Here is a 12,710-nt window from a genome sequence, read left to right on the forward strand (position 1 = left end):
TTGAATGGGTTTGTTGTCACAATTCTCTGCAGGGTGCGGTTATCCCTAGAGCTTGTACACTTTTTTCTACCACATTTTTTCCGTCCCTTCGCCTGTCTGTTAATGTGCTTGGACACAGAGCTCTGCGAACAGCCAGCTTCTTTAGCAATCACCTTTTGTGTCTTGCCCTCCTTGTGCAAGGTGTCAATGATTGTCTTTTGGACAGCTGTTAAGTCAGAAGTCTTCCCCATGATTGTGGTGCCTTCAAAACAAGACTGAGGGACCTTTTAAAGGCCTTTGCAGGTGTTTTGAGTAAATCAGCTGATTAGAGTGGCAGCAGGTGTCTTCTATATTCAGCCTTTTCAGAATATTCTAATTTTTTGAGATACCAAATTTGGAGTTTTCATTAGTTGTCACTTATGAATATCAAATTTAAATGTAATGAACATTGGAAATACATTGGTCTGTGTGCATTGCATGAATATAATGTACAAGTTTCACGTTTTGAATGGAATTACTGAAATATTTTCAACCTTTTGATGATATTCTAATTTACTGGCCAGCACCTGTATATATATGTGTGTGTGTGTGTGTTTTAGATGCTATGGGGAAAATGAACGCCAATGTGGCGTGATGACATCATCAACATGCAAATTAGCACGTGACGTCATCCGGCGACATCTAGCGACTTTTGGGGGGACCTTCAGCTACTTTCAGTCAAAAACAGTTGGCAACACTGGTAACACACATCTACCACTGACTTACAACAACGATGTTTTATCTCCACAAATAACACAAGCCTGGAGGAGCTTCTGCCATGTGGTGATGTTGCTAATGCTAATGGTTAGCTTAAACTAGCCGAGACATCCGCTGCTTCCAGGACGTTCAAACAACAACCTTCAAGATCAGTGAGCCCATTAATGCTGATTCTGTTTGACATAGATCTGTGAGGATTTTCAAATCCTATATTTATACCATCTGTTTTCTATCAGAAGCTAATGTAGGAGATATGTGTAGGAGACTATTTTCATGCTTAGCCTGCATGAAAAACTCAGAGTGCCCGATTATAATCAGAAAAATAAAACACTTAAAAAGTTTTTCAGTCACCCACACCTTTACACATCTGAGCACACATCCAGAAGAACCTTTGGGACTGCATCTATCTGGTCCAAATGAAAATGTTTTGGAGATGTTGACCCCTACAGATGTCTACATTTAGCCAACATTAGTAAGATAAATAAACATGTCACGTGTCAAACACTAATTTACACTCATAACTTCATTTCTTACTTCCTGGTGAATTACGGTCCACATTGTCTGCTGCTGGTCCTCTCACCACGCTGTTTCTCTGATGGACTGCTGTTGTTAACCTTTTCTGAACTGGGCTAAAACTGATTCTTGTGTTGGATTATGGGTAATTTATTAATAATTGATTTATTCGTGGACCAAATTTGGCCAGGGGGACTGCCCTTTAACAACCAATGTTTTATTGTTCAGTTTAAGAATGCTCAAAATGACAGCTTAGGGGTATAACTGCTGAGAATCAATGGAAAAAACTGATTTCATTACATTTTAATCCTTCAAATGTCTCTTTACTGTGAATGCAAAGGAAAATATTAGGATTTCTATGAAAAGGTGGTGTTTTATAAATTTTTTTAACTGACATTTAAATAAAAGATCATGTCCAGTTGAGTCCCTAAAGGGTATCATTGCTTTGCATCAACTGAGTCTGAAACCATTACGCTGGACTCAGATCATGACACACTAATTCAAGCATACAGTAGGTGTTTAAATTCTAACGGGGAGGACACGATCAGCAGCGGCGACCCAATCAGTTCGACACACTCATTAAAAAAGCAGCTGGAGATCTCTCTTCACATCTCTGTCCACTAGTGTGTGTGTGTGTGTGTGTGTGTGTGTGTGTGTGTGTGTGTGTGTGTGTGTGTGTGTGTGTGTGTGTGTGTGTAAATGTCAGTGAGCAATAAGGCAGCTGGTGGTGTATGCTGGGGGCCATCGCTGTGTCTCCAACCCCCCCCCCCCCCCCCCCCCCCCTGTCAGAGTCACAGAGTGTGCTGCCATGATGTGCCCACTGGCAAAGCCTACTGCCTCTCTATTCTCTCCCTCTGTCTCACCCGTTTGTCTTTGTTTCATTGTGTACCTCTCGCACACACACGTGTGTATTCATCTCCTCTGCTCCTATTATTCTGTTATCACATTGCTGATAATCTCATTCCGACACTGTCTGGATGTCCGACTGTCCCTTGTGTGACCCCTCATCGTCATCTCTACCTTTATCAACCTCCCGGTTTTTGATGGGGAAAGGCGCTGGCAGCTGTGTTATGGAGTCAGACTCTGCGATGTGTTGCTCCTGTCTCTTTTGGAAGCCTGATATGATGGGGCATCAAACGGCTCAGATATATTTGTTACACAAACACTTGAAGCGTGACCAACTTGACACGTGTGCCTCAAACCAAAAGAACCGAGTCTAGAAGTGTGTCCCTCTGCTTGGTTAATTCAGGAGACAGCGTGAGAGTCTGTCAGGTTATTTGTCAAGGTGTGTGAGAGTGTGTGTTTCGTGTGTGTATGTGTGTGTGTGTATGTGTGTGCCATGGTGTTCACACACCTATTATGTGAAGCTGTCCAGAAACCTCCTTTGAGCCAAAGCTGTTGGTGACCTCACAGGCATAGCTGCCACTGTCCTCCTGTCTCAGGTCACTGATGGTGAGTCCCGTCAGGCGTCGTGTCCAGCGGGCGTCTGAGGGCAGAGGTCGGCCATCTTTTAGCCAGCGAACTGTGGGGCTGGGGTAGCCGCCCGCTATGCAGGGGAGGTCAATGCTCTGCCCGGCGTACACTTCCCCTGCTTGGAAACTGTCCAAGATGACGGGCGAGGACTCGCTGGGGTCTTAGGGAGACAGACGGAGTTAAATGTTTAAGACAAAAGGAAATAAAACGAAGAGCAATAATAAACCGTCACCGAGCTGCTCACCCATTACTGACAACCGGGCCCCGTTGCTTTGCCGTGTCTCACCACTGTACTTATGCTTGGTGATGCAGCGGTATGTGGAGAGGGCGTCCTCCTTCTGAACATCAGAGATGTAAAGGGCCCCAAAGGAGGTCAGTGAGAACCTGTTACCTAAGAAACACACACGACAAGGACCAACCTTCAATTTTCAGAAGAAATAATGACAATCACAGAACTTCCCGTCCCTCCTCGTCTTACAGCCTGGCACTATCACACTGTGCTCATTACAGACGCAGGATGTTCCGTGAACAAGCAGATGTCACTACCTGCACTAACGATGTTGCTTCACGAAACCTGGCTCTCTGTCAAGACCTGGAGGACACACATCGGTCACTTACACCACACACGGACACGGTCAGAAAACTAACGCAGGGGGCAATAACTAACACACAACCCTCCTCAAAAGAAAAAATAAAGAGTTTTTCAAACATTTGTCTTATGCTGCCATAGTATTGGTTAAGAAAAAGAATCAAAGGTTTCAAACCACACCTAAAGTCTTTTCTCAGTCATCTGATTTAAAATTATTTGCTTTATTTATCTAAAATCCACAATTTCTAACACCACATTTCTTAGAGTTTACCTTGGGTTTGAGCCATTTTTTAGTCACACTGACTCACTTTGGACACAGCAGGAGCATATTTTTACTAGTCCTTTTGTCTTGTTGCTAAAAATCTTTTAAGTTTATGCTGGGTAACAACTTAGTCTGAGTTGGATTCAAAACCGTGTTCATCTGCATCGATCTGCAATGTAAAATCCCCCCGTTTGTCGGTCGCAAGGCTGAGCGGCTACACTAAAGGCAGCGGTTATGGATCGTACATGTGTTTGCATCAAATGGGCTGCATGACCTGAGAGGAGGCACAGGCTGCAATTTTACAGCAGCCTTTGTTTGCCCCCCAGAACGAAGCCTTACAGGATAATGAGCACTTTAAGTCTGCTACTCCCACAACACCGAAGATGTGCCTGTCACAACACTCTGACACAGGCAGGGAGAGAGCTCGGGAGGGGTGTGTAGGGGGGAGTCAGCTGGATGTGTCAGAGCCACACTTTTCTGTCTCCGTCCTCAGCAGAGGGCTGAATTCATCCCATCTGCAACCTCTAAAAAAACACTGATTACACAACACACGCATCGCTTTATCCCGCCCTCTGTCCCTTCGTCCTGACCGAGTGGCTCGCTGCAGAAATCTGTTTGGAGTCTTTCATGTCTTTGTGTGAACTCTCGTATCGTCTGTCTCGTGCTTTTCATCTTTCTCTCTTGTCACGTGCTCTAAGTCTCTAAGCAGAGTGGCAGACGAAGTGAAATATTAATTACTAAATCCTAAATCACTGTGCTACTTCAGCTTTTATTCATATTGACTCAACTGGATGATGGAAACGGAGCCAATGTGTGTCAGAAGTTGTGATTTACGTTTATTGTGAATGTTAGCTACACGTGAATAAAAATGTATTACGAATTCACACAATTTAATCCATCAGAAAAAATCAAAACCAGACAGAAAGTCATTGAGTAATGTGGATGTTAACTGTGCTGTTTCAAGGACACATTTTTATTTACATTTACAACATAATTAAGAGCTCAAATCTTCTTGTTCCCGGTTGTCTGCACAGGTTTTCAACAATAAATGACTCTTTTAAAACCATCCTTTCACTTGCAAAATAGGCTCTTTAAAAGAAGCCACAAAGCCTTGAGGAGGCTGACATTGTTGGACCTTGTTGAGAGTTTGGTCAGCTTCAATGAGACGCATTCATGTATAAAAATGGAGTCAAAATGTTCATGATCTGTCTGCAGATGTGTTCCAGATGGGAACTTTGTGTGACAGCTGAAGCAGAAAAAAAGTTTGGTTTTGTGTAGAAATCCAAGACAAAAAGAAAAACTAAAATTAACCATTTTAAAACTCTTTGAGATGTGTTTTTTTGGTCAAATTCACAAATATCTGTTATCTCATCCTTTGTAGTTTGCTTCTATTTGGAGCATCAAAATAAATACATACAAAATCTAATTTAGCTCATCGGTCTGATGAAAAAACAACTCAAACCACACATCAGAGCATTTCCTTTACACTTTTTTTTACTCTTGCACTAACATTCATTTCACTTTACACAGAAATATCCAGAATTGATCCATGGATGCTACATTTAGCTGCTGTTGTTGATATTTACACATGTAATTAATAAGAGAATTTCATATAAAGGAGTCAAACATGAGGGCATAGTTGCGGTTGGAACAGGTTTAAAGGCACCATCTGAACATTTTTTTTGCCATATTGCTTGAAATGCTTTTCACATACCTATGGTAAATTCAATGTTTCGTCAAAAAAGAAATAATTTCAATCACCTCTGAAGCACAATATCCTGGAAAAACATTATACAACCCAGTCCTGGTCCCCCTGGCTATGACTCATAACCTATCCATAACCATGGTCCTCGAAACCTCTTTTACGCCATGAACGAAACACGAGTTCTCGGCTGAGCATCCAAACAGGAAGAGAAGCTAACTTAGCTGCTCAGTGTCATGGAACATTTTCTGTTTAGAGTTTTATTGTCTAGGAAAGCAGCTAGTTCTCAACTTAATCTTTTGCGTCAGAATAAGTGTGTACGATCGTACGTCGCCATGAGCAGGCTCCATTTAAACAACACACCCTACATATGCTAGCATACTTAGTGTGTGTGTGTGTGTGTGTGTGTGTGTGTGGGGGGGGGGGGGGTACACAAAGTGAGTGGGAGGAGGTTTGGTTTGAAGTTGGTTCTGGAAGTGTCTGCGTGTCTGCTTGTTAGTGTGTGTTTTAAGCAGGTGTTCAACCATTGTCTACAACCATCAGATTCTGTGTCTGTAGGAGGGAACCTGAAGAAAGGTGGTCGGACCTTTGGATTTTTTATTTATTTCTTTATTTTTGCTCCAATATGTGGCTTGCTTGAACGGCTTTTTCCAAGAACAAATATGGCACCTTTAATTCTCTTTTCTTTAGACAAGCTTCTCAGTCCTGCAAAATGTAAACTGTATTTATCTGAGCTGAGGCTGTTCAGAATGCTATCTACAGGTAATTAATAACGGCGTTTGTACAGAAACAGCAGGAAATACAGTTAAAGACATTATTAAGGTTATTCTCCTGTTTTTGCTTCCAAATTAAGATAATCAGTCTTATAGTTGCAGTTTTCATTAAAATGTTTCCATAAATGTTCACCAATGCGTGATAAATGTCAAACAGCCTAAATTGCACATTTTCATTTGCAAAAACACAAACATTTAATAGAAACCACCCCGCCAAATATGCTCAGTTGAAAAAAGGAATACTGCTTAAATGAATGCCCCCAGCAAACACCCCTTTCAAACTTTAAGTGCTTTCACTTCATATTCTTTGAACTGAACAAAATATCTGCTTTCTAGTCCATAAACTGAGTAGACCTGCACTGTAATACATTCTAGAAGAAGATAAAGGAAATGTTGCAAGTGTGTAAAGTAAATGTGTGTAAGAGAATAAAAAATAAATGAAAGCATGACATTTTCTATAAATAGAAAATATACTGTAGCTGATGCGAGTCCAAAAGTGTGTTTGCACAGTGTGTGTGAGTTAGCAGCAGCCTCATTTTCTCACATGCAAATGAAGGTGTCAGTGCAAAGATAACGAGGCCCATATTTCCACCTCCTCAGCGGGGCCATTATTTATTGATGTTCTGCATCTTTCCCCCTCCCTCTCAGTCTGACGCTTTCTTCATCCTCTCCCTGTTGCTAGGGCCTTCTCACTGCCACCGCGTTAAGATTTTAGTGTACTTCCACCAATTATTAAATCACGTCCAGCGTTACAATCGCTGAGGCTGACAGCAGCACCGTAACCTTTTGTAGTATGATGAATGCAGAAAAGGCTGGGGCAAGACGTCTGCAAACATTGTTTGAATAATTGTGAAAGTAAATGAAATAAAAAGGTTTTGCATGAATTTGTTAAATGAAACCTTTGAGTAACATTAACATTTGTAAGCAATTAAAAGTTCTGTGAGCCTTGAAACCTGAAGGGGGGGTACTTTTACACAAAGTTAACTCTTTGGGGCTTGTTCCTCACTGATTTGTGGCTTTAAAAACCAAGATGGAGGATTCTTCTCTCACATTAAGCTCTCAGAAGTTAACCTGACCCACTTGCTTGGTTTTGAGGGAACATTTCTGTGTTATTTAAACAGGACTGGCCCATTTTAGGAACAAGACCTTTACTGAATTCGTATCAAGTCAGTATTGAAAAGGCTACTGAGCTACTAGTCAGTCACTTTGCTATGGTGGATCCCTACAACCTGCTTCCTGGAGCATTCCTCTGGCAGCAGTTCTTGGCCTCCGACGGCCTTTCTCAAGTCCTTACAAGCACCTTTACAAGTACAAATGGAAATATGGAGCTAAAATACTAGAAAAGCTTGTGGTTTTTTTCCGCACAAAGTGTCAAAAAGATCAGTGAAATCACATAATGTTAAAGGATCACATCCATCACCGGCTCCCTGTAATGTTTTAAAATAAGATTGTTCTATGTGTAACGTGAGGAAATATGGGTTTTAGTGTTGGTGGTTATCTTGTTAGGATTGAATCTTCAAAATCTTGTCCCACACAAGCCAAATCCAGCTAGTTTGATCTCCAGTTTTAAGCCAAATGTCACAGAAGTTACCAACAAATTCAAATTCATATCAAAAAGTTATATATTAAGATTAGTTATGTTTCTTAAAGTCACCAACTGTTTTCTTTTTAAGATGTTTTCATCGGACAAAAAAAAACTTTAGTTAAAAATAGGGTCCTATCATAAATGTTACTCTATCAAAACTGAGCTCTGTTTTTCTGCCTCATACCTTTGCTTTCAACAGCACGGTGCAGAGAAGATTCTGAGAGAAGATGAGAAGACAGAAGGAAAGAGGAGCGGATCAAAGACTCGAGACTGTCACAGAAAGAAGACGAAAGAAAGAAAAAAAGACGCAGTGTATTCCGGGTATTCTCTGCAGAGCTGGAATATGCTCGGTGCCCACAAACGCTGACATGTTAGGCACACACACACACACACACACACACACACACACACACACACACACACACACACACAGAGAGAGAGAGAGAGCGAGAGAGAGAGAGAGAGAGAGAGAGAGAGAGAGAGAGAGAGAGAGAGAGAGAGAGAGAGAGAGAGAGAGAGAGAGAGACCTACCAGGCTTAAAACAGGACAAAAATATTTCCCTGCTGGCACTGAAATTAAGAAACTACAAGTTAAAATTAGCACCAAGTCAGTGAACGGCAGTGATCCACTTCTGCAATGGCTGGTGTAGAAAAAATGGTCACCATAACACGAAAACTATAAGTTATATAAATTTACAAGCCACTGTAGAAGCAGGAATCAAAACACAAGTTTCACTGGTATCCACTGATTCCTCTTGACTCTTTTCGTTTTATATTCAAAGCAGGTTTTATCGGCCCAACTGATGTAAGACAACACGGTGCAGCGGGAACCCACTGCTGCATCTCCTTGATGAAAGCGACTTTGTTAAGGCTACTGAACAGTTCAGACGGGGCATGAATCAATTTGCCGGTTAAGTCTAACACAGTGAACGTCTGAATCTCAGCATTCAGCTCCCTCCGTTTCACTACTCTTGCTTCTTTGTCACTTGTTCATTTTCAGGAAACGGGGTCGGAGAGCAGGACGCTGGAGGAAGCTGCTGCAGCTCTGTCATGTTTTCATTAAAAAGCCACGCTTCACTGTCTAATCCTAACTGCTGTCCTCTCCCCTAACCAATTCTGACTGCTTACCTCACCTTTCAATCATATTCCCTATGCACTGCCTCTGTGTTATCTCCTACACCGGATCTGTGTGAGAGCACAGGATGCTGGAAAGTAGATGAGGGGACAAATATGGAGGGGACTCCAAGAGAGTGGGGTCCAGTTTCTGCTGCATTGGGACCACATCTCTTCTGCTCCAGTGGCCCCCTCTGTCCCAGTTTACCCTATTTGACTTTAAACAGTAAACACTGGGGGAGGGGTTGAAGTGGAGGACCCTATGCAGAGTCTCAATGGACTGGTTGCATTCAAAGGACTTATAACTCAACACAGAGCTGCAGAGATGCCATGTTCCTCCCCATAAAGCCACCCTAACCAGACAGGCTGACGATGCTGCGAGAAGCTAAATGGACCATCTCCGATAGAGGCAGCACAGAGGAGATTAAGGAACAGCAGAAGTATCAGAGAAAAACGAGGGATGGAAGGGAAAGAGGGAGGGGTAGAGATGGAGAGAAATAGGGAGAGGTGTAGAAAAAGGACTCCATTATTCATGACGTGTGTTTCATGTGCTTGGTGACATCTGGGACAGCAGTGATAATGAGAGTCCCGCGAGAGAAACTACACACACATCCCAATACACCATAGAGACTCATGCAGCCATGGCCCACACAATGACACTTTACTGGATGTCCAAATAACTTCTCCTGAACTGCTAATTGTCTGTGCACTAAAGCTTAAACACTAACATTCGGCGGCAAAAAGCTCTCACCCCTTCACCTTATTTTGATTTAGCTGTAGATAAGAGAGAGTTGGATCTACAGCCTGCCATCATATGTTTGTGTCTTTGTCTGTTTGTGTGTGTGTGTGTGTGTGTGTGTGTGTGTGTGTGTGTGTGTGTGTGTGTGTGTGTGTGTGTGTGTGTGTGTGTGTGTGTGTGTGTGTGTGTGTGTGTGTGTGTGTGTGTGTGTGTATTCCAGCTTAGCCCATGGCCCGGGGCATTGAGCTGCATTAGCAGCCCTGAGTGAGCTGCCTGGTCTCTCCCTATTAGAGCGCTGGTGGCAGAGGAGTGCCACTGCCCAGCTCAGAGAAACGCGTGCGCGCGCGCGCGCACACACACACACACACACACACACACACACACACACACACAGATTTACCATGTTTTCCACAAAGGACAATCAGATGAACTCAGGCACACCGAATCAAAAATTCAAAAAGCACAATTTTCTAACTGGGCTATAAGATGGTAGATGGCCTGTATTTGTATAGCGTCTTCTTAAGGTTCTACAACTCTTGAAGGCACTTCACAACACAATCAGTCATTTACCCATTCACACCCAAATTCACACACTGGTGGGGATGAGCTACGATGTAGCCACAGCTGCATTGACTGAGGCAAGGCCTGCAGAACACAGGTGCCACTGATCCTTCTGACCACCACCAGCAGGCAAGACAGGTTAAGTGTATTGCCCGAGGACACAACAGCAGCATTCTCTAGTCGAAGCCAAGATTGATCCTGCAACCTTCCGGTCACTGGACCACCCGCTCTACCTCCTGAGCTACTTGCTGCTAAGAAACAGTCATTTGGCTTATAATTTCACTCAAATCACTCATTCAGAAATTAAAATTTCACCACGTTCCTCATAAAGTTTCAACAGTCTCCACCTTTAAACATCAGAGTTAAAATGTGACAATATACCAGCATTTGATGTCCTGATTTCCTCCAACAGATAAGGCAAGGCAGCTTTATTTATATTGCACATTTCAAACACAGGGGCAATTCAATGTGCTTTACAATTAGCATGAAATGACACGACAATAAACACGAGAACACAAATTATACACATTATAATTTAGAGCTAAAGGACTTCTGCAGAAAAAACTGTCATAGTTTACAGCACTGATTATGATAGATAGTTAACAAGTTTAAATCCACACATACATTTATAAATTCAGTTTTCTAATTTTGTCATTGTTCATAGAATAACAGTTCCCCTCCACACCACTAGTCTGTGCTGCAGTCAAGTTCAGTGTTTCCAGATTGGGTGGTTTCCTGCACAATTAGGCGGTTTTGATTCAGATTCTTTGGGTAACATGTTCTATGGGTGGGTTTGGAGTGGATTTGGTGGTTTTAAAGTCATGTTAAAGAAGAACCTTTCAAACACTCAATTATCATCATTAGTTCAAAGCAGTGCTCACTGACCGTTTTCCAACACTGCTGTTGTCACGTGCAAGGACACTAATGGCACTTACACATTAACGTCGGCACGACCCTGTGGTGTAATGTTATGTTATGCTGTTGTGGATTACAGGCGACTGGTTATGACATCAGCACGGTGACTAGGGAGGGGGAACGGCGGCCATATTATGGGGACCTGCAGTGAGAAAATAAAGCCACGTTAAACCCGCAGTTGGATTCACGCAGTGTTTTAATAACGCAACATAGTGTCAGAAGTCCTGTGCTAACGCGGACCGAAGAGGACGGACGTCGAAGGATTTCTTTTTTTTTCTCAACGGCAAGAGGTCAGAATGAGCCAAGGGGAAGACGTTAGCAGTGGTAGCCAGCAGCTAGCAGCAGCCGCGCCAGGACTGAGGGTCGCAGCCGGACCGGGTTCAGGACCGAGTGCTACGTTTAACATCCAGCCGCCAGAGCCCTTCGACTTCACGAAACCGGAAGAATGGGAAAAATAGATCTGCAGATTCGAAAGGTTCCGCCTGGCAAGTAACTTGAACAATAGCACCGAGGATAATCAAGTTAACACGCTGATATATTGTATGGGAGATGAGGCTGATGATATCCTGCGAGGACTGACGCTAGCTTCGGCTCAAAGGAACACGTATAGTGGGGTACGTGACGGCTTCCAGAGCTTCTTCGTAGCTAAAAAGAACGTTATTTATGAGAGAGCTAGGTTCAACATGCGAAAGCAGAAGGAAGGAGAGTCAGTGGATTCTTTTGTGACTGCTTTGTATGCGCTAGCAGAACACTGCAAGTACAGAGAGCTTCACGACGAACTGATCAGAGACAGGCTTGTTGTGGGTCTGCTGGATAAAGGCCTATCAGAGCGCTGCAGCTTGATGCAAAGCTCACCCTGGATAAAGATATATCAGGGTGGCGCGTCAAAGCGAGGAGGTTAAAAGGCAACAAGTTTCATTAAGAGGGGACACCTGCCCGCCGGAGGAAGACAGAAAGTCAGTGGACAGGGTGAGGGCATCTAAAAACAGTAAGCCTGCTAAAAATAGATCTCAGCATGTCACTAAGCCTGTTGCTGCACAAAATGCTAAGAGCTCAGCTTCAAAGTGCTCCAAATGTGGATGCTCCCCATCACACCCAAAGCGAGAGTCTACCGCTAATGAGGGGAAATGCCACTCATGTGGGAAGAAGGGACATTTTAGCCACCTGTGTTGGAGTTCAAAAGGGGTTCATGAGGTTACACAAGAGGAGGGAAAAGAGGTTTTCCTTGGCAGCGTAACAACAGAGGGTGATCCCTGGATGGTCGACATCAACATTCAAGACAAAAACATGATGTTTAAGATCGACACAGGTGCTGACGTCACACAGTTATACTGCACACTGTTTTCAAAGGGTTATTTGAAAATAATCCTCCCAGGCTCCAGAAAGTAGGAAAACAACTCCTTGGACCTGGGAAAACCCTGTTTACAGTTGAGGGTGTTGTCAAACTGCGGCTGCAGAGAAAGGAGAGCGTGGAGGATGTTTATGTGGTTCGTCACCTGCACACCACCTTGCTGGGAAGACCCGCTGTAAGTTGGGGCTTGTTGCACGTCTGGACAGTGTCACAATAGAGACATTAAAACAAAACCACCCAAAACTATGCAGTGGTTTGGGGGAGGTGCAACAGCCAAATGCCATAAAGCTGAAACCAGGGGCTCAACCGTTCTCACTGAAAGCTCCAAGAAGGATCCCATTACCATCAATGGACAAAGTTAAACAGGAACTAGCCCGCATGGAGGACCTTGGGGTAATAT

General features: G+C 43.3%; 1 protein-coding gene across 3 annotated transcripts in view; it reads right to left on the bottom strand.

Moving 5' to 3' along the window:
- Positions 1–12,710, bottom strand: part of LOC107386539 (cell adhesion molecule DSCAML1) — a 66,238-nt gene that overhangs the window by 26,053 nt on the left and 27,475 nt on the right. For all 3 annotated transcript variants that reach the window (XM_015961001.3, XM_015961000.3, XM_070555315.1), the window contains exons 4-5: positions 2,966–3,112; positions 2,603–2,881 (exon numbers count right to left, since the gene is read on the bottom strand). In XM_015961001.3, the coding sequence (XP_015816487.1) occupies positions 2,603–2,881; positions 2,966–3,112 (426 nt within the window). The remainder of the gene's footprint in view (positions 1–2,602; positions 2,882–2,965; positions 3,113–12,710) is intronic.

Source organism: Nothobranchius furzeri, chromosome 10, assembly GCF_043380555.1.
Source record: "Nothobranchius furzeri strain GRZ-AD chromosome 10, NfurGRZ-RIMD1, whole genome shotgun sequence".
In the NCBI taxonomy this organism is placed as follows: domain Eukaryota; kingdom Metazoa; phylum Chordata; class Actinopteri; order Cyprinodontiformes; family Nothobranchiidae; genus Nothobranchius; species Nothobranchius furzeri.